Consider the following 22,903-nt stretch of genomic DNA (forward strand, 5'->3'; position numbering starts at 1 on the left):
GCGGTTTGCACAACGCTGTTTGCAGCACTGGCAACCCAGGTTCAAATCCAACGCTCTCTGTGAGGAGTTTGTACATTCTCCCCGTGTCTGCGTGGGTTTCCTTTGGGCCCCCTGGTTTCCTCCCACCTTTCAAAACACATAGCTGGAGGCCAGTTTGGAGTATTAGGGAGACACGGGCTTGTGGGGCAGAAGGGCCTGTTACCACGCTGGTGTGTGGTGATGGGTTTAAGGCTGTCCATGTGATGTGTTGTTCCTCGAGTTTCCGATTTGCTTCCCCAACAATGGATGAAGCCAAGGACAGATGTGTCTGCGTGGTAATGGTGAAGGGAGTTGACAGGAAATCCTCTCCTCCAGCTCCCCACCCTCTTTCCTCTCAAGTCAGGGATGGACTCCTCTCCCTCATCACTTTTCAGCTTTTTCTCTTCTACCCTCTCACCTGTATCCACCTATGACATCTTACCTGTGCTCCGTCCTCTTCTCCTCCCCACCCTTTTCATTCAGGCATCTGGCAATTTTGCTCATACCTTGACCTATGGCTGAGGCCCGAAATGTTGATCGCCGTTTAATTGCTGTGGCCGCTGTGGGACTTGCTGAGTTTCTCCAGCACATGCTTGTATCGCAAAGCGAGTTGAAACAGTTGGCCACTTGGAGCTCAGGCTTAGACCCAACAGAGAGAAGGGCAGGTGTCTGGCGAAGTTCTCGCCCGATCTGGTAGAGTAGGGGGGTATCAGCAGGGAAGGCCTGGGGTGGGGGGTCATCTCCAGACATGCGCGGAGTTTTGGGTGGGAGTACGGCTGAGTCACTGGGAGGCGGCGGCGGCACTCGCAAAGTACTCACATGCAGCCCTGGACTTACCCCCCGCCTTCTGCTTCTTGCCCTTGCCTCTGCCCAGCCAAACGGTGGAGCAGCTGATGCAGGAGACGGGATGCAGCCTGGAGCACCCATCGGCCACCAAGTTCCGCAACCACGTGACAGAAGGGGATTGGGAAAAGGTAATGCACACTTCTGCTCGCCATTTTCCCCTCCTGCCACTGCAGAGAGTTTTCAGGTCCCTCCTTGTGGGAGGTTCTGTCATTTGCCTTGCTTCTCTTTATTACCTCAGCAAAAACGAGGGACTGGTGCAACCAGTGAAGCAACAGTGCAGGGAGCATTTTTAAAAAAAAAAGTCTCTACAGGGGTTAGATGCGGGAAAGTTGCTTTCAGTGGCGCGTGAGAGGAGAACTCAGGGGACACAGCCACAAGCCTGCACTCACTGGAATTCAAATGAAAGGGATGAATAAGATAGAGGCAGAAATTGAAGGGCGTCCGCTTAGATTAGAGTTGCAGAGGAGCTGACAGCTGTTGGACTGAGCGGTTGAACCCTGTGGGGAAGCACTGTGTCTCCACTCCTCGATCCCCATGGGTCCACTTCAGCGGCAATGTGGCTGTTATGCCACTATTTTTATTTCTGGGCCAGGCGATAAGCAAACTCCTGAACTCTGATCTGATCAACTTCAGCCCAAGTGACATTCATTTGAAGAGGAATAGAATACAAGAGCAGGGATGTAACATTGCGGCTTTGTAAGGCATTGGTGAGGCCTCACTTGGAGCAGTTTTGGGCTCCTCCTTGAAGAAAGGATGGGCTGATGTTGGAGAGGGTTCAGAGGAGGTTTATTTGGATAATTCCAGGAATGAAAGGAAAATCATTCGACTCCCCTTGGCCTGTATTCATTGGAATTTAGGAGAATCTCATTGAAACATTTTGAATGTTGAAAGGCGTGGACAGAGTAGATGTAGAAAGGTTGTTTCCCATGGTGGGAGAATATAGGACAAGAGGGCACAATGTCAGGATTTCTTCAGCCAGAGGATAGTAAACCTGTGGAATTTGTTGCCACAGGCAGGTGTGGAGGTCAAGTCATTGGGTGCATTTTAAGGCAGAGATTGATATGTTCTTGATTAGCCAGGGCATCAAAGGAGAGGGATGGGCATTGGGACTGTATGCGGAAATGGATCAGCTCATGATTGGGACAGACTTGATGGACAAAATAGCCTATTTCTGTTCCAATGTCTCATGGTCTTGGGAAGGAGGTTTCCACTGGTAGGTGAGACTAGAATCAGGGGACATGTCCTTGAGGCTTAGGGGGTGGGGAGGTGGTGGTGTGGTGGAGTAGATTCAGGATAAAAAGGAGGGGGAGCTGCTTCTCCAAGAGAGCAATGATTTAGTGGAATTCTCTGCCCAAGGCAGCAGTGGAGGCTCCACCATTAAATTGAGTTAGATTTTTGCCGAGTAGGCGAGTTGAAGGTTGTGGGAAACAGGCAGGTCAGTGGAGCTGAGTTTACAGCCAGATCAGCTGTGATCATGTTGAAAGTAGATCCCTGCTCTCGTTTCTTCTGTTCTCAGAAACTATTCCGGTAACTCCTGTTCTGGGGATAGTGCAGCTTCTCACCTGAGCTTGGAAAACCTCTGCAGGCAGGGACTTGGGAGTGTGTGATGAAATGATATGGAGGGAGCTTCACTCTGTGTCTGACCCCCGGGAATGTGTGATGGGACTATGTGGAGGGAGCTTCACTCTTTGTCTGACCCAGGGAATGTGTGATGGGACCATGTGGAGGGAGCTTCACTCTTTGTCGACCCAGGGAATGTGTGATGGGACCATGTGGAGGGAGCTTCACTCTTTGTCTGACCCAGAGAATGTGTGACGGGACAGTGTGGAGGGAGCTTCACATTGTGTCTGACCCTGAGAGTGTGCGACGGGATGGTGTCGAGGGAGCTTCACTCTGTGTCTGACCCCGGGTATGTGTGATGGGACGGTGTGGAGGGAGCTTCACACTGTGTCTGACTCTGAGAGTGTGTGACGGGACATTGTGGAGGGAACTTCACTCTTTGTCTGACTCTGAGAGTGTATGATGGAACAGTGTGGAGGGAGCTTCACACTGTGTCTGACCCTGGGAGTGTGTGACGGGATGGTGTCGAGGGAGCTTCACACTGTGTCTGACCCTGAGAGTGTGTGACGGAATGGTGTCGAGGGAGCTTCACTCTGTGTCTGACCTCAGGTATGTAAGATGGGACGATGTGGAGGGAGCTTCGTTCTTTGTCTGACCCTGGGAATGTGTGATGGGACGGTGTAGAGGGAGCTTCACACTGTGTCTGACCCTGAGAGTGTGTGACAGGATGGTGTCGAGGGAGCTTCACACTGTGTCTGACCCTGAGAGTGTGTGACGGAATGGTGTCGAGGGAGCTTCACTCTGTGTCTGACCCCAGGTATGTAAGATGGGACGGTGTGGAGGGAGCTTCGTTCTTTGTCTGACCCTGGGAATGTGTGATGGGACGGTGTGGAGGGAGCTTCACACTGTGTCTGACCCTGAGAGTGTGTGACGGGACAGTGTGGAGAGAGCTTCACTCTTTGTCTGACCGCGAGAGTGTGTGATAGGACGGTGCGGAAGTAACTTCACTCTGTGTGTGACCCCGGTTATATATGATGGGACGGTGTGGAGGGAGCTTCATTCTTTGTCTGACCCAGGGAATGTGTGATGGGACCATGTGGAGGGAGCTTCACTCTTTGTCGACCCAGGGAATTTGTGATGGGACCATGTGGAGGGAGCTTCACTCTTTGTCTGACCCAGGGAATGTGTGACGGGACAGTGTGGAGGGAGCTTCACATTGTGTCTGACCCTGAGAGTGTGCGACGGGATGGTGTCGAGGGAGCTTCACTCTGTGTCTGACCCCGGGTATGTGTGATGGGACGGTGTGGAGGGAGCTTCACACTGTGTCTGACTCTGAGAGTGTGTGACGGGACATTGTGGAGGGAACTTCACTCTTTGTCTGACTCTGAGAGTGTATGATGGAACAGTGTGGAGGGAGCTTCACACTGTGTCTGACCCTGAGAGTGTGTGACGGGATGGTGTCGAGGGAGCTTCACACTGTGTCTGACCCTGAGAGTGTGTGACGGAATGGTGTCGAGGGAGCTTCACTCTGTGTCTGACCCCAGGTATGTAAGATGGGACGGTGTGGAGGGAGCTTCGTTCTTTGTCTGACCCTGGGAATGTGTGATGGGACGGTGTGGAAATAACTTCACTCTGTGTGTGACCCCGGTTATATATGATGGGACGGTGTGGAGGGAGCTTCATTCTTTGTCTGACCCCGAGAGTGTGTGATGAGATGGTGCGGAGGAATCTTCACTCTGTATCTGACCCTGGGAGTGTGTGATGGGATGGTGCAGAGGGAGCTTCACTCTGTGTCTGACCCCGGGAGTGTGTGATGGGACGGTGCAGAGGTAACTTCACTCTGTGTCTGACCCTGGGATGTGTGATGGGACGGTGTGGAGGGAGCTTCACTCTTTGTTTGACCCTGGGAGTGTGTGATGGGACAGTACAGAGGGTGCTTCACTCTTTGTCTGACCGCGGGAGAGTGTGTTGGGATGGTGTGAAGGGAGCTTCACTCTTTGTCTGACCGCGGGATTGTGTGATAGGACGGTGGTGAGGGAGCTTCACTCTGTGTCTGACCCCAGGAGTGTGTGTTGGGATGGTGCGTAGGGAGCTTCGTTCTTTGTCTGACCCTGGGAATGTGTGATGGGACGGTGTGGAAGTAACTTCACTCTGTGTGTGACCCCGGTTATATATGATGGGACAGTGTGGAGGGAGCTTCATTCTTTGTCTGACCCCGAGAGTGTGTGATGAGACGGTGCGGAGGAATCTTCACTCTGTATCTGACCCTGGGAGTGTGTGATGGGATGGTGCAGAGGGAGCTTCGCTCGGTGTCTGACCCCGGGAGTGTGTGATGGGACGGTGCAGAGGTAACTTCACTCTGTGTCTGACCCTGGGATGTGTGATGGGACGGTGTGGAGGGAGCTTCACTCTTTGTTTGACCCTGGGAGTGTGTGATGGGACAGTACAGAGGGTGCTTCACTCTTTGTCTGACCGCGGGAGTGTGTGTTGGGATGGTGTGAAGGGAGCTTCACTCTTTGTCTGACCGCGGGATTGTGTGATAGGACGGTGGTGAGGGAGCTTCACTCTGTGTCTGACCCCAGGAGTGTGTGTTGGGATGGTGCGTAGGGAGCTTCGCTCTTTGTCTAACCCCCCGGGAATGTGTGATAGGATGGTATGGAGGGAGCTTCGCTCTGTGTTTGACCCCGGGAGTGTGTGATGGGATGGTGCGGAGGGACTTTCGCTCTGTGTCTGACCCCAGAAGAGTGTGATGGGATGGTGCGGAAGTAACTTCACTCTGTGTGTGACCCTATGAATGTGCGATGGAAGTTGTGGAGGGAGCTTCACTCTGTCTGACCCTGGGAGTGTGTGATGGGATTTTGCGGAGGGAGCTTCATTCTCTGTCTGATCCCGGAAGAGTGTGATGGGATGGTGTGGAGGGAGCTTAACTCTTTGTCTGACCCATGGAGTTTGTGATGGGGTGGTGTGGAGGGAGCTTAACTCTTTGTCTGACCCATGGAGTGTGTGATGGGGTGGTGTGGAGGAGCTTCACTCTTTGTCTGACCCCTGGGGTGTGTGATGGGGTGTTGTGGAGGAAGCTTCACTCTTTGTCTGAACCCGGAAGAGTGTGATGGGATGGTGTGGAAGGAGCTTCATTATTTGTCTGAACCTGGGTGTGTGTGATGGGACAGAGCAGAGGGAGCTTCACTCTGTGTCTGACCCCGGGAGTGTGTCATGTGATGGTGTTGAGGGAGCTTCACTCTTTGTCTGACCCCGGGAGTGTGTGATGGGACAGTGCGGAGGGAGCTTCACTCTGTGTCTGACCCCGGGAGTGTGTGATGGGACGGTGTGGAGGGAGCTTCACTTTGACCCATGGAGTGTGTGATGGGATGGTGTGGAGGGAGCTTCACTCTGTGTCTCTACCTTTTATTTGTACTTTCTAATTATTCATCAAATCCAATCCAAACAAAAACTGTATGTCCACAATTCGGACAATTTATTACATGATTATCTCTGTCAATGACACTGATGCCCTTTGAAAAACTCTCCAAGGTGCCAGTGAGCACTGAGTCCTCCTCGAGGAAAATCATGGCAATGCACCTAAGTTTAGAAGAGGGACAGCCAGTCAGCCGAAGCTGAACCCTTGACTCTCTGGATACATGGATGGTCATCTTTGCTGGGCTCAGTGCCATATTGATGAGGGCATCCTTTGGCCAACCCTTCCTCTTCAGTGCTGGGTGCCCAAGGATCAGAAGCTGAAATGGAGGAGTAACTCATTCAAGAACACGAGCAGGGGCTGCACCCTCACGCACTCCATGTCTACATGAAGCACGGTCTCAAACAAGTCACTGAATTGACAGATGGCTGGACGGACTCAACCTGGGTCTGGACCCACCTTCGCTTTTTGGAGGTAAATCACGGATTTCTACTCCATTTTCACCCTCACTATCATCACTAGGTGATAGTTGGGGACAAGTATCAGGAACGCATTCTTGTCTTCCAGTGTTACAAAAGAATTCCTGGCCACAGTTTGCTGAATTCACTGGCCCAGTACGACTCCTGGAGGATCCAGGACTTTCAAAAGATGGATTTGGCATACTTACAAAAAGAAAACTGAACAAGAACGCTGTGAGAAAGCAAAAGTCTAAAACCGGAGAGAGAAAATCTGTTGATTGAAGTCATGTGAAATCGATCCTCTTCGGAGCACAGGATCCCACATTCTTCACATCGAAACAAGGGTCCAAGATGTGAGCTCTTTATCTGGACAACGAGGTAGCAGAGCTATGAAATTCGCTGGCAATCCTTCAAAGCCTCCTGAAGTCCACTAAAGGTGAGGCCGAGGCTCTCAGGCCCTTTGTGACGCCGACAGAAAATCGTCTGCCACTGAATGCCGAGGATAATGGGAGATGAACCGGTGGTGGAGTTAATTTACCCTGGCAAACTGCCAGCTAATTTCTCAAACTACATATTGCGATCAGCAGAGCTAAACTCACAAGCCATCAAATTTCTTTGGAACCAAAAGTCTCCCAGAGTGCTCCCACATAAAACCTCCTTTTGATTGAGATTATATTTCAGCTGTTTAAATCATTTATTCTTCTCTCTCCTCCCAGTGATTTTAAACCATGACTCAGCGACTCACCTTCAGCATGTAACACTGTGTCGATCCTTGAGAATGTAATGAAAAAGAGTTGGGGAGATGCCTTCCGTCCCTGCTCTTGTTTGCTGACGAGCGTGGTCCCTGGGAATGTTCGGCAGAAATTGATTCACTCCTAATTGCATGGCTTCTCTCTCCATCCATTGTCCTTTTTCTCTCTGTCCTGAGGTCGTTCCATCTTCCCACCACTCTCTACGTGAAGAAATTCCCCCTTGTGTTCCCCCAAAACCTCCCCTTTCACCCTTAACCCATGTCCTCTAATACTTGTCTCACTTAACCACTGTGGAAAAAGTCTGCTTGCATTTACTCAATAGCCCTCTATCAAACCTCCCTTTATTCTTATACGCTCCAGGGATTAAAATCCTAACCTGTTTAACCCTTCCCTGTAACTCAGTTCCTCAAGTCCTGGCAACATCCTAGTAAATCTTCTCTGCACTCTTTCTATCGTATTGGTTCCTTTCCTGTAGTTAGGTGACCAAAACTGCAAGCAATTCTCCAAATTTGACCTCACCAATGCCTTGTATAACTTTATCATCTCCTATACCAAATATTTAATTCATGAAGGCCAATGTGCCAAAAGCTCTCTTTACGATCCTATCTACCTGTGAAGCTACTTTCTGGGAATTATGGATTTGTATTCTCATATCCCTCTGATCTACTATACTTCTCAGTGCCCGACCATGTCCATCCTTGGTTTGTCCTTCCAAAGTGCAACACTTCACACTTGGTCCAGATCCCTCTGCAAGCTTTGAAAGTCTTCCTCACTGTCCATGGCACCTCCAATCTTTGTGTCACCTGCAAACTTGCTGATCCAATTTACCCCATTATCATCCAGATCATTGCTACAGATGGCAAACAACAATAGTCCCAGCACTGATCCCTGAGGCACAGCACCCACCACTACTCTCTGGCTTCTCCCATAAAGCCAATGTTGATTTCTGTTTGCTTCCTCACCGTGAATGCCAAACGACTGAACCTTCCTGACTAACCTCCCATGTGGCCTTACTAAAGTCTGCGTAGACATCATCCACAGCCTTTCCTTCATTGACTTTCCAGGTAACCTCCTTGAAATAATAAGATTTGTAAAACACGGCCTACCACACACAAAGCCATGTTGACTATTCCAAATCAGTCCTTGATTATCCAAATATCTGATCTCTTGGAATGTCTTCCAATAACTAACCTACTGTGGATATAAGGCACACAAGCCTTTAAATTTCCTGTTATTTTTGGAGCCTTTCTTTAATCAACAGGACAATATGAGCTACCTTCCCATTGACCAGACTTTTAAAATATATCTGCCAAGGCCCCTGCAATTTCGCACTGGCCTCCCATAAGGTGTGGAATACCTCATCATGCCCTGGGGAGTTATCCATCTTTACTTGCTTTAAGACAGCAGGCACCTCCTCATTAATCTGCATAGGTTCCATTACCCGACTACTCGTTGCCTCACGTCCCTACCCTCTGCCAGTTTCCTAAGTAAACACAGATGCAAAAAAAAACCATTTCTGAGCTCCCTCATCTGGCTCCACACGTAACTGGCTGCTCTGATCTACAAGGGGGCCATTTCTTGCTATCTTTTTGCCCTTAATGTACCTGAGATATAGAGCAAAATTGGAAAATGGTCTGAAGGCTTCAATCATCCCTCAGGTAAATCGAAATAGTGACTCCATTGTTCCTTGGATCTGATTCACACGTCAAGTGTTCAACCTTGGAGCAAGCTGTTACCACAGGCTGTATTTGTTAACGCTGGTGTGGGGAGCATATGGGTTGTTGGCACGGGCAACCACTGGCATTTATTTATCCTTGACTCTTTGAGCTGACTGCAGCCTTCTGCGCAGCCTCTAAATACCAGAGGACATCGATATAAAGTGAGGTGAGGAAAGCGTAGGGGAGAAGTCAGGGATTAGCTTTTTTTAATGCGCAGAATGGTGAGTGCCTAGTATGCATTGCCAGGGGTGGTGGTGGAAGCTGCTACAATGGGGGCATTTAAAACGCTCTTGGGCGAATAAGTAGAGGTGAGGTGGAGAAAGTTTAGATTTTTGTATCGGTTTGTATAGGTTGACGCAACATCGTGGGCTGAGCTGTAATGTTCTATGTTCTTTCTCCTAGGCTGAAGCTGACCTCACTGAGCTCAAGACCTTGGTGCATTTGCCTCAAGCTATTGTGGTAAGGAGGAAGGGAGTGTGTTTGGGTAAAAGCTGCGTGACAAGCTGCAGCCCTGTGTCACTCTGTTTAAACATGCTTTGAATTGATCGCTGCGAAAACAAACCAAAATGCTAGAGTGGTCTCAGCTGGTTTTTCAGCAACCATCAAGGTCAAAGACGTGTCGTCGACATTTCAGGGCCTGAGCCCTCCTCCAAGGAATGAGCCACCACAGGACGTGTCAGAATAAGAGACAGTGCTGGCTGGGGGAGGGGTCCAGACCAGCAAAAGAGGAGAGGTGAGAATTGATCAAGTCTGAGCGAAAGGAGACGGAAAAGGAAGAGAAACCGAGCAGTGGTGGGGTGGTTAATGGAATCCGGGGTGGTTAATGGAATCCAGAGTAGTCAATATTAATGCCATCCAGTTGAGGTGTCCAATTGGAAGATGAGGTGTTGTTCCTCCAATCTGCAGGTGGTCTCAGTCTGGCAGTGAATGAGAACATTGACAGACATGTCAGCAAGGGAATTGGATAGGGAATTGAAACGGGTGGCCATTGGGAGATCCACACTATTGTGGCGGACAGTGCCAAGGTGCTCAACAAAGCAGTCTCCTAGTCTCTCCAATATCGACCACAGCGGGAGCACCGGAAGCAGTTGGAAGGACTGCTTGGAACGCCAAATAGTGGTGAGGGAGGAGGGGTGGCCACAAGTGGAGCGTCTGCAGTCATGGGGGTAGGTCCCAGGGTCGATTGGTGGAAAAGGAAGAGTGAACAAGGGAGTCACAGAGGGAGCGGTCCCTGCAGAAGGTGGAGAGGGGAATACGTGTCTAGTGGTGGGATCACATAGTATGCGCGGAAATGCCAGAGGAGGGTCTGTTGGATGCAGAGGCTGGGGAGGGTGTAGGTGAGGACCAGAGGAGTCCTGCCCTTGATTTGGATGGGGGCGAAGGGGGCCAGGATAGATGTGTGGGAAATGGAGGATATGCAGGTGATGGCCATGTTGTCTGTGGTGGAGGGAAACTCACATTGTTTGGAGGAGATCGTCTCTAATTTGAATTGCTCACCCTTTTGAGAAGGCTGAATTCTCCCCTCCCCTCCCCTCCCCCACTTCCATGCAGCTGGCTGCAAAGATGGGTAGTTGCACTCTCCTGTGATGCTGTGTTCTGGCAGCACATCTTTGTCTGCACTCTTTTCTGCATCGATGCCGTGTCCCCTGCCCCCTCCTTCTTTTCCTGGGGCTGTGTACAAGCTCAGTAGGCACCACAGATGTACCAGCTTTTCGCAATCGCAGCCTGGTTTGGAAATGCAAGTGCTCCAGGATTCGCAGAAGTGGTGCACCTCGCCAAGTCCATCACAGGCACTGACCTCCTGTCCACTGAAGTCCTTCACATGTGGCACTGCCTCAGAGAAGGCAGCCGGCATTATTAATTGATCACGACCAATCACCCTGGTCACGACCTCTTCTCACTGCTCCCATTAGCCCTGAAGTTCAGGACTTCTAGATTAGAGCAATTTCTTCCCCCAGTATCTTATACCCGACTCTAGTCTAAAGGTCTGTCTGCACTATTGTAACATCACTGCGCCTATGAATATTTATCTATTCTATTGTCTTTTGTGTGGTAATTTAAGCTGGTTTTTGTGTGTATTTTGTGTCCCTGTGCTGTATAGCTTCAGCAAGCAAGAATTTCATTGCATTTGCACTGAGCTTGTGTTTGTGCCAATAAACTCTCATGCGTTCGTTCGTTCATTAATCCAGCCCCAGAGTGTGTTGCTCACCCTTTAAAATATCTTTGAGTTTCACCTATAAACTTGCATACAAAAAAAAACACATGACAAGTTAACTCAAATAAAAATGCAAAAAAAATTGGATGGAACTACATTAGACAGTTCCTTAATCCACATGAGAAACAAGTCATTGAATTAATCTGTGATAACCATGTTGAACCCCATATTTGCCAAATTCTTTTTAAAATGCTTTTATTGAGTTTAATATGTAAGCATAATGACAGAATTAATAATTACATAATAATTTATTTGCATACGAGTAAATGCGTCCAAAAAAAGGCCAATGAAAAATACATCAATAATGGCTTATAATACACTCGCTGGTGCAATATAATTTCTTGCATCATTTATACCTGATGCAATTCAAAACCTGAAATTGTGGAAATGTGCGGTGTGGAGCCAGGAACCTTTGTCCACTCCACCGGGCTGTGGAGGGAAGAACTGGGGGCACTCTGGGGTGGGGAATTACAAAGGTGGATTTTCCACGGGAGTTGTACGTTCTAGGGAACAGTTTAGATGCCCCAAACACCAAATTCAGTTTGTGAAGGTCGCCTTGTCGGTAGCCAGGACGTGTTTAGCACTGACGTGGACGTCCAATTCCCAGCTAACTATTGCACGGTGGGATATGGAAACGCAGGGTTACGTTCCCCTGGAGAAAATCACCTACAATTTAGGGAAGAGAAACTACACATTCACTGAAGTGTGGCACCGTATCTGAGGCACAGATATAATTCACACCCCCCCCTCCCCAAATAAGAGAAAAGAAGCAATGGGAAATGTGGGGCAGATGATGAGTGTTTTTGTCCCGACCTAATATCTGGGGCCCTCCAGCCTTGTGGAGGATCTTTGCTGGTATTTGGGTGAATTTTGTATGTCTGTATTTTGTTATTTGTTTAATTTAAGGATTGGGATGGGGAGGGTGTAAGGATGGGAAATAATGACTCTGTAAATCATATTACGTGGAAAGAATGTAATATTCTGTTTATTGGATTTGCAGGAGTCTTTGGAAAATCAAAATAAATATTCAAAAAAATAATTGCTTATAACACCTCAAAATCGTTTAATTGAAATGATGTATGTGACCACGTTAAACAAAATTGTTGAAATAATGTATAAAATCAAGGAGAAATACTTCTAATCAAGGTTACCTTATACATTAATTTAAAAAGAATCAATAATATGGAACCACTGGAACATACAATAATTGTTAATTCTTCCATTTATGAAAAAAATACTAAGAATGGGCCACATAACTTCATATATTGAAACTTTCTATCTTTAAGATATCTAATTTTCTCTAAACAGACAGGATATTGCATCATATAATCATTGTGCATGAGTAGGGGATGAATCATCTTTCCATTTGCCAAATTAATCCAAATAAAAATTGAGAAAAAGAAAAAAAGTGAAAACTAAATCTAATTGATCCCCTCCCTCCCTCTAATCAAGCTTTCCTTATTAACTTGTGGATCGGATGGAGACCTCCAGATGTCAGACAGAGAATCTCCGGAACATTTTTAAATCTTCCAATCATGACAGTAATCTGTGAACGGGCCCCACATCTTTACAAATTGAAACTCTCTGTGTGTGGGTCAGTGAAGAGTTGTCTTTCTATTTTATTAAAATTGCTCATCTGGGTCACAGCGTGGTAAAGGCTAAAACATTTTCCTGAGTTGCAGACAGAAGTATATTTGGCATGAAAAACCAGACATGGTTCTATTTTGATCTTTGATAAATTATGGAAAATATCTTTTCAAAATCTCTAAATTTGGGCACTCCCAAAATACATGGATCAGTGAAACCTCAAAACTTTACACTTCTCACATAGTGGATCAACATCTGCATAAAAATGAGCTCATTTAAGTTTGGACATATGTGCTCTATGTACCACCTTAAATGGTAATCAGCAGTGCCTCGTGCAAAATAAGGAATCATTAATCAAACTGAGAGTGGAATGCCGATCTTCATCTGAAAATGTTATGTTCAAATCTCGTTCCCTATCGCTCCTGATCCCAGCCATTGAGGCTGATCTTAAATCCATTAAATCATTGTAAATATAAGATATTAATCCACCATGGGAAAAATAACCTTCAGTTAAAAAAATGAATGCAGAATATTAGTTTTTGAGATTCGAGGAAAATCAGAAAACTTGGACTGAACAAAATGTCGAACTCGTAAATATCTAAAAAAAATGTCTGTTAGAAAGATTAAATTTGGCTGATAATTGTTCAAAAGAGGCAAAGTTATCTCAAAAAAAAAGATCCTATAACTTTGGAATCTAAATATATATCCATCCTTAAAACCTATGTCCAGCAGCAACGACTGAAAAAGATGATTATCTCTAATGGGATGAGCCAGAGAAAAACTATTAAACCCAAAGAATTTTCTAAATTGATCCCATATTCTCAACCTATTTCTCATTGTGTCAATTTAGAAAATGGTTGAAAAAAATCCTAAAATTTCCAACATAGAAGTTTTTTGGGAAAACTTCAGTTCCTTTTCTACCCAAGATGGGCGATTCACTGACTTATCCAAATGTAATAATAAAAGTAAATTAAGTCTGTTAATCGCCCAATAATGCAATCTAAAATCTGGAAGTAATAATCCTTTTGTTTTAGTCTTCGGGAATAAAAATTGGTAAAGCTTGAAAAAGGTACAGAAATTTAGGCCAAATGTTCATTTTAATCGAATTAATACAACCCATCATTGAAATAGATAAGGGTGACCTTCCTGATAATAGTAGTTTTGTAGCAGCAGCTCCGCTGCTACTGAAAGAACGCACAACCAGACAGGTTGAGCTCAGTGAGCAGAAAACTGGTTTATTGCTGGCTGCGGGCTGGACTTGTACTTGTACTGGCTGAGAACTCGGGCATCATGTGGTCCCCCAGCGCGGGCAAGGACAAGGGGAAACTCCATTTTGGCAGGCTGCCCAGCCACATGGATTACAAGTGGGGCTGGTTTACCTGCCTAGTGGCATGTCGCCACACAGCCCCGCCCCCCCAGATGTCCTTTTTAGCTGGGCGGCCTCGCTTCTTGGGCTGGGCCACAATCACTGGTTCGGTGGGGTCAAGGTGAGCTGGCTTCAGCCTGTTCACAGTAAACAGCTACTGCCTACTGCCGATGTCCAGCATGAACATAGACCCTGAACGTGCAGCCCCTCGTAAGGTCTCTGTAGAGGTGCCACGGGCGGGCCCCACCGAATAGAAACACTCTGCGGAGTGCAGCTTACTGGGGACATAAGATGGCTGTGTGCCGTGTCTGGGCGGCAGTGGGTATGCAAAGGTGGGGAAGTAGCTCATGCAGCGACCGCTGGGGTTTGTGAGGCGCGTTGATGAACTTACCAGGCAGTGCCAGCGGTGTGCTGTAGACCAGCTCAGCTGATGACGCCTGCAGATCCTCCTTGGACATGGAGCGGATACCCAGGAGCACCCAAGGCAGTTCGTACACCCAGTCGGAACTGGTGAGTCAGGCCATAAGTGCCGACTTAAGATGGTGGTGCAGACGCTCGACCAGCCCATTGGCCTGCGGGTGATAGGCCGTGGTGTGGTGTAGATCTATCCCCAACCTGTTGGCGAGCTGTGCCCAGAGCGCAGAGGTGAACTGGGCGCCCCGATTGCTGGTGAGGTGATTCGGAACGCTGAACCAGGTCACCCGACTGTGCAACAGCACTCGGGAGCAGGAGTCCGTGGAGGCATCCGGCATAAGGATCGCCTCAGGCCAACAAGTGGTGCGGTCTACACCGTGAACAGGTAACAGTTGCCCTGGGAAACTGGTAAGGGCCCGACTCTGTCCACGTGAAAGTGGCTGGACCATTCCCAGATGCGCTCGAACTCTTGCACAAGTGCCCTGGTGTGCCTGTGCACCTTGGACATCTGGCAATGGGTGCATTTTCTGGCCCAGCCCGTGATCTGTTTCTGTAGCCCATGCCAGACCATCCGCTCTGCCACCATACGGACCGTGGACCTGATGGACGGGTGCAAAAGGTCGTGGATGTGATGGAAGACTTGCCTGTGCCACTACTGGGGGACCACTGGCCGTGGGGTACCCATGGAGATATCACACAGGACGGTGCCTTCGCCGCTAGGAGTCGGGTGGTCTTGGAACTGCAGGCCCATGATGGCAGTCCTGAAGGCTCACATCTCTTCGTCAGACTTCTGGTCCCGGGCAAGCTGGTCGAAGTCAAGGCCGGGTGTCAGCGCGCAGATGGTCGGTCGTGAGAGTGCATCAGAGACCACATTGTCCTTGTGCCAAATGTTGGTAAACTCCGACACAAAGGAGAGGTGATGATGCTGGCGGGCCGACCAGGGATCCTTTGCCATCGCGAGCGCCTGAGTGAAGGGTTTATGGTCAGAGAAGATGGTAAAAGTCCTCCCCTCCAAGAAATAGCGGAAATGCAACACCGCCAGGTACATGCCCAGTAACTCACGGTCGAATGCGCTATATTTGCGCTCTGGTGGGCGGAGAAGCCGGCTGAAGAATGCCAGCGACTTCCATTGTCCATTCACCTGTTGCTCCAGGACAGCACCAACGGCTGTGACAGAGGCATCGACAGAGAGCGCCATATGCAGGTCTGTGTGCAGGTGAGTGAGCATGGTAGCCTTTGTGAAGGCGTCCTTGGTGGCCACGAATGCACTGCAGGCCTCTGGGGTTCAGGTGAACGTTTTGTGCTTGGCTGTGATGAGGGCGAATAGTGGCTGCATGATGTGCACGGCTCCTGGGATGGATCGGTTATAGAAGTTGACCATACCCGTGAACTCTGCAGTCCCTGATGTTGTCCGGGCGTGGGAACACCTTGATAGCAGTGACCTTCATAGTGGCGGGCATGACTCCTTTGGCCGTGATGGTATGGCCCAGGAATTGCATGGATTCTTTCCCGAACTGGCACTTGGCTGGGTTGATGGTGAGGCCGAAGTCGGCCAGCTGGGGGAAGAGGTGGGCCTTGTGTTTTGTCCAATCCTTGCTGGCAACACGGATGTCGAGGAAATCCAGGTCCCTACCCACTGAGTCCATGGGGTGCTGGAAGGTCTGAGTGGTGTTCTTTAGCCTGAACGGCATGCGAAGGAATTTGAACAAGCTGAAGGGGGTGATGATGGCCATCTTGGGTATGTCCTCAGGGTGCACTGGGATTTGGTGATACCCGCACACCAGGTCAACCTTGGAGAAAACCCTCGCACCTTGCAGGTTGGTCGTAAAGTCCTGGATGTGAGGGATGGGGTAACGGTCAGGAACTGTCGCCTCGTTGAGTCGTCGATAGTCTCCGCAGGGGCGCCAGCCGCCGGAGGCTTTCGGGACCTGGTGGAGCGGCGAGGCCCACGGGCTGTCGGAGCGCTGAATGATCCCCAGCTCCAGCAGATGTGAAAACTCTTCCTTCACCACCTGGAGCTTGTCAGGCGGGAGCTGGTGAACCCTGGGTGGGGATGTGGTGGAACACCTCGTGGTGTGGAAGAGGCAGCAGAGAACTGGCATGAGGTGGGCCAGGAACGCATCCAGGATTCTCTGGAACTCGTCTCTGGGCGTGCTGATCATGGCCATCTGCAGCTGCTCTGTGCGGGAGGCATTGAGAACGGCCTGGAAAGTCCGGGGGTCTATCAGGCGCCTACCTCGAATGTCCACCAGGAGGCCATTGGCAAGGAGGAAGTTGGCATCCAGGATGGTGGTTGGAAGGAACGAGACGGTGAACCTCCATGAGAACTTTCGCCAGCCGATCTGGAAGTGGACTGTCTTGTTCCCATACGTCCGGATCTCTGTTGCATTGGCTGCAGGGAGGGGGAGGTCCTCGAGGTTGGTTCCTGGACTCGATGGCCATGGCCAGGATGACACTGATCGGAGTCCCAGTGTTGATGAGGAAGTGCCGGCCGCTGACTGAATCCTGCAGGTAGGGGAGGCTGTGTCCTTGGCCAGCCGTCGCAGCTATTAACAGCAGACAGCCTGCTCATTTCCCTGGAACGAGCAGGGCTGACGACACTTCCGAGCCTTGGCTCCCCAGCGCTGGTAGTAGAAGCAGAGGCCCGGAGCAGATGCCGTGCCCCTGGTTATGCTCCTGGTAGTCCCTGCAGGGGCAGGCTTGGCGTGGTCATACCCGTGCCTCGTGACCTGCTGGACCGCCAAGCCCTCCGGGAATCACTCGAGCCATAGCAACACAGCAACATTCCTCGGGTCGGTAAAGCTCTCTTGGGCCAGTAACGGCTGGATGTCGTCGGGCAGATGATCAAGGAAAATACGCTCAAAGAATGGGCAGTTGGTGTGATCACCCATGAGTGCAAGCAAGCATCTTCTCCATCAACTCCACCGGTGACCTGTCCCCTAAGGCGTCGAGGTGCAGCATCCGAGCCTGGATAGTCCGAGGTATCCGGTGAGCACTCGCTGGATGGTCCCGTATTTGTCTTCGGCAGGTGGATGCTGAACGAGGTGCAGCACACGTTTGGCGGTGGCCTGGTCCAGAGCAGCGACCACATGGTAGAATTTGGTCGTGTTGGATGAAATCTGGCGGAGGTGAAACTGAGCCACCGCGTGGCCGAACCAGGTCTCCGGCTCCTGAACCCAGAAGTCAGGCAGCTTCACTCATGTTGGGTTCAAAGACAATTGAACTAGTCGAGGTCACCAATTGTAGCGGCAGCTACACTGCTACTGAAAGAATACACAGCCAGATAGGTTGAGCTCAGTGAGCAGGAAACTGGTTTATTGCTTGCTGCCGGGCTGGACTTGTACTCCCAGCTGAGAACCACGCTGGAGGGTGCCAACGTCACTCGATCAAAACGTGGTCCCCCATCGCAAGCTTTTGAGCCCAGTGCTGAGAAGAAGGGGAAACCCCCGACAGCGCCATTTTGGCCAGCTGCCCTGCCGCATGGATTACAAGCAGAGGCGGTTCACCTGCCTAGTGGCATGCCGCCACAGTTTAATCTTATTGAGTCATACAAAACAATTCTCTTTCACTAAATTTCTCAATGCCACTCACTGTCACTGGAGCGCTCCTCTGTCTTCCCCACGTAGAGGCCAGCTGAAGAGCATCACGTACTAATGGCCAAAGATTTATGGGTTTTTTTGCGGGACTCTGATTCCCCCCCCACCGAATCAAGTATTTCACCAGGTCAAACACCAACCTTGCCTGTAGCACCCTGCAGCCCATTTGGCCCAAAATAGCTCACCCATTACAAGATCACAAGACCTAGGAGGAGAAGTAGGCCCATTAGCCCGTCCATCATTCTATCATGAGCTGATCCATTCCCCTACACACCGGCTTTCTCCCCGCAACCCTTGATGCCCTGATTAATCAATTACCTGCCAATCTCTGCCTTAAATGCACCCAACGACTTTGCTTCCATCTGTGGCAACAAGTTTTACAGACTCTTTCCACATCTCTAATGTCCTCTGATGTCCTTTTATCCTAAAGTGATACCTTGGTGTCCAAGAATCCCCCACCATGGGAAACATCTTGCCACATCTACTCTGTGCAGGTCTTTCAGCATTCGAATATCTCTCTGAGGTTTCCTCCTGATCCTTCTGGACTCTCAACAAATACAGTCCACAAGAGCTGACGAACTTTCCTCATAGGCTCACCATTTCAGTCCTGCTATTATTCTAGTAAACCTTCTCTGAACCCTCTCCAATGCCAACGTGTCTTTTGTCAAATAGGGTGCCCAAAACTGTACACAGTTCTCCCAGTGAGGTCTCAACATTACATCCCTGCTCTTGTATACTATTCCTCTAGAAGTGAACGTCCACATTGTCCACCTTCTCTACTGACTCGACCTGGAGGTCCATTACCCCAGCTCTCTTCCAATGTCACTGTGTGTTTCATCAAATATTTATCCACTTCCTTCAGTAAAATATAATCAAATTTTAATTCAGTAATGTGGTCCTTATGGCAACAGTTTGCCATATTGAGCAATGTGTTCACCTGAAACGTGCCCCTCCTCCCTGATCTACCAATCCGGGAAAAAGTTCTTGCACTGGCCAAAATCCTCAGTTAATTTCATCACCAGAGTTAAATCTGTTCCTTCACCAACAATGCCCGGTTGGCACAGCGGTTAGCGCAACACCCTTATAGTGACAGCCATCGGGACTGGGGTTTGAATCCCACGCCATCTGTGAGAAGTTTGTACATTCTCCCCGTGTCTTCATGGGTTTTACCCACAGGCTCCGGTGTCCTCCCACCGTTCGAAATGTTCTGGGGGTTAATGGGGTATAGATTGGCCTGTTACCATGCTGTACATCTAAATTTAAAATCTAATCTATCCAATTACTCCACATAACCTGAACGCCATTCACAAGGACCTCCTTTCACCAAGTAGACTTGAGTTTGCCTATGTAACGGGAGGTTTGGGAATTGAGGGGTGACCCGACACAGGCGTATAAAATGAAAGTTATTGATCATGTGGAGGGTCAGAGGCTTTTTACCCCTAACACGAGGGAGGGTAGTTTGAAGGTGCTTTGGATTAAGTATTGGGGGGGAGGTAAGAGGAGGTTCTTCACACAGAGAGTGGTGAGAGTACTGCCGGCAACAGTGGTGGAGTCTGGTATAATAGGATCTTTTTAGAGACTATTAGATGGGCAAATGGAACTGAGAAAAATGGAGGATGATGGAGTCGGGGAAATTTTCTGCAGTTATGGGTTATTGGGCTGGCACAACTCCGGGCTGAGGGGCCTGTGTTGTGCTGTAGATTTCTATGTTCAAATTGTTTGCACTCATGATCATAAATTATAAGGCCTGATGGCCTTCATAACTTTATAAAAAACGGCACCCTCAGGGAATGATGTCTTTTCCCAGGTCCCTCTATTCCACAGTGCCTTACAGCTTACCGTGTACTTAGCTCTCCAAAGTGCATCACCTCATCTTGGTCCACATTTAATTTCATCTGCCATATTTTCAGCTGCTCCAGATCCTGCTGCAAGGTTTAGAAACGCATCCACTGTCAGCGGCCCTGGGATTTGGTTTGCCTTGCTCTGGCTCTAGGCACTGACTCTTGGTGTTTCTCCACTCCACCACCGTCCCCCACCCCCGCAGCGCATGAAGTTCCTGCTACTGGAGCAGAAGTACCTGGAGTTCCTCGACGATGGCAAAGTGCTGGAGGCCCTGCAGGTGCTGCGCTTCGAGCTGACGCCGCTGAAGTACAACACAGACCGTATCCACGCTCTGAGCGGGTGAGTGCTGCGTTGCTGGTGGGTGGAGGAGAGGGTTAACGGTGGAGAGCGTGGGCCTCTGCAACTTGCAGCGAAACCCCCCCCCCTCGCTTTGTTGGAACTGAGGGCCTGCGCGAATAAGTCCTCTGCATGCATGCAGCCCAACGGCGCCCCCTTGGCTCTGTTCTCTGGGCGGCCCCTGAGGCTTCCGCATGGTGGTGTCCAGAGCGTGGAGCAATATGCCGCCCCTATCCTGAGCTGTCCTCCTTCCAGCGAGACGTTGAGCCTAGCTGAATGTCATGGATGCAAGGTCACCAACCAAAGAAAAGCTGGGCGGTTATCCCAGTGCCTCTTCCAGTTTGTTGTCAGAATGCATGCATGACACCATATACAACCCCAAGCTTCTTTTTCCGTCGGGCCAGGCAGAATTTCTACTTCACAGGAGTGCAAAAAACCTGTTCAAAACAGGAAAAAAAAAATTCAGTAATAATGTGCTCTGATAAGTTGTTGTTGAGGAGTCTGATGGTGGAAGGATTGCAACTGTTCGTAAACCTGGCGGTGCAAGTTCTGTGGGCCACAGCGAGAACAGAAGTATGTGCTGGGTGATGTGCATCCTTGAAGATTGCCCCCGCTCTCCGACAGCAGTGTTCCATGTAGGTTTTCTCGATGGCGGGGGAAAAGTAGTGAAGAAAGCACATCAGCACCTCTGCCTCCTCAGGAGTTTGCGGAGGTCTGGAATCGCATCGAAAGCCTTGGCAAACGTCTGCAGATGTCCAGTGGAAAGTGCGCTAACCGGCTGCATCAAGGCCTGATATGGGGGCATCAAGCAGCAAAGGTGTAAGACACAGCCCAGTATGTCCCAGGTAAAGAAAATCTACATGGAACCCTGCTGTTGGAGAGTAGCAGCGATCATCAAGGATGCACACCACCCAGCACAAGTTCTGTTCTCGCTGCTTCTATCAGGAAAGAGGTGCAGGTGCCACAAGACTCGCACCATTGGGTTCAGGAACAGCCACTACCCCTCCACCATCAGACTCCTCTCAACAACAAACTCAATCAGGGACTCATTTAAGTTCTCTTACTTTATATTATATTGGTCGTCCTTCGGTTTGAAGTTGCAGTCTGGAAGTGCAGAGTCCAGATAATGGGGGCACTGGAAGGCCGTTGTTGTAATAACCGTGGCTGCTGCTCTGTGACACCATTCATGGTTTTCCACCAGTTTTTGGCAGTGCCCATCTTCGAAACTGGCATAGGCTTCATAACACAGGGCTCACCAGCAGGACCTGTCAGCAGCCGCAGCTTCTAGTTCTCCCTGCCAAGATGCCACAGTAGCATAGGGTTTCCTTCACTGTGTCTCTTTATAGCACTTGTGAGGAAGGTCTCCTTCTGGCCTTCAGTTCACCATAGAGCAGCTGGTGAGGCATACGATGGTGACAGGTCCCACCCACCGGATCTGGAGGAGGGAGTGTGTACCAGGTACCGACTAGACGGCTCTCTCTTTGACCTTCGCTGCTTCAACGGACGGACGAAGTGCCTCAACACAGTCATTCAAGAAACCCTTTTAGCTCATGACTGTGTGCTCTTAGCACACAAAGATAGTGATCTTTGAAATTCTCAGACGCTGCTATGCTCTTTGGGCTGATCGTCAACCTGAACAAAGCTGAAGTACTCAATCAGTCCGTGCCAAACACCAGCGCCATAGAACCAAAAATCACTTGTCGACACCCAGCTGATAAAGGTAAACATCTTCAAATACTTGGGGAGCATCATCTCGAATGATGGGTCTTTGGACAAAGAAGTTGACTCCAGGATCAGCAAGACCAGCCAGGCCCTGGGGAGCCTGCGTACAGAATTCTCAATCAACGTAACGTCCGCATCTCCTCAAAGCTGGAAGTCTACAGAGCTGTGGTCATCCCTTCTCTCCTATATGGACTCTGTACCGATGTCGCATCAAACAACTGGAGAAATTCTGCATGCGCGCCCTCTGTTCCATCCATTAGCAACACTGTCTTGTGCAAAAAAACTTCAGATGCAGAGGAATGCTGGTTACAGAAAGCCTTTATTTTAAAACGTGATACCACGGAGAAAGCCAGTCTCCTAAAAGCAGAGCCCTGAGTCTCTCCAGAGTAAAAGAAACACACAAACATAATCTCAAGGACAAAGGAGGCATTACATCATGCCCTAAGCAGAAAGCAATTAACAGGTCACTTCCCCTTGTCACCTTAACGGCCCCATCTCCCAGCTGGCGTCAGTAGCCTCACACTTTATCCTAGTCAGCTGAGGCTACGGCTACCTGAGCAATTTGTTAAGAAAAGATTGTGTAATCATCCTGCCAGGAAAAATGTTTTGAATGTCAGCATTCTATGCTGGAAGATATGGAAGCGTTACGAGCCCAGAGGACCCCAAAACCCAGCAGCAATAGATATTCACCACAACAAGTGGTTACTTAAAAGATGCTTTTAATTATCTTTAAACATGAAAACAGAATCACACTTTAACTTATCTTTTCTTTTTTTGGCTTGGCTTCGCGGACGAAGATTTATGGAGGGGGTAAAAGTCCACGTCAGCTGCAGGCTCGATTGTGGCTGACAAGTCCGATGCGGGACAGGCAGACACGGTTGCAGCGGTTGCAGGGGAAAATTGGTTGGTTGGGGTTGGGTGTTGGGTTTTTCCTCCTTTGTCTATTGTCAGTGAAGGTGGGCTCTCCGGTCTTCTTCAAAGGAGGTTGCTGCCCGCCGAACTGTGAGGCACCAAGATGCACGGTTTGAGGCAATATCAGCCCACTGGCGGTTGTCAAT

The 22,903-nt window shown here is 49.4% G+C and overlaps 1 protein-coding gene across 3 annotated transcripts in view; it reads left to right on the top strand.

Moving 5' to 3' along the window:
• LOC138740766 (WD repeat-containing protein 26-like) overlaps positions 1-22,903 on the top strand; it is a 123,071-nt gene that overhangs the window by 39,803 nt on the left and 60,365 nt on the right. For all 3 annotated transcript variants that reach the window (XM_069893842.1, XM_069893840.1, XM_069893843.1), the window contains exons 2-4: positions 893-992; positions 9,170-9,226; positions 19,990-20,126. In XM_069893842.1, coding sequence (XP_069749943.1) covers positions 893-992; positions 9,170-9,226; positions 19,990-20,126 — 294 coding nt within the window. The remainder of the gene's footprint in view (positions 1-892; positions 993-9,169; positions 9,227-19,989; positions 20,127-22,903) is intronic.

The sequence above is a fragment of the Narcine bancroftii genome, chromosome 8, assembly GCF_036971445.1.
Source record: "Narcine bancroftii isolate sNarBan1 chromosome 8, sNarBan1.hap1, whole genome shotgun sequence".
NCBI lineage: Eukaryota > Metazoa > Chordata > Chondrichthyes > Torpediniformes > Narcinidae > Narcine > Narcine bancroftii.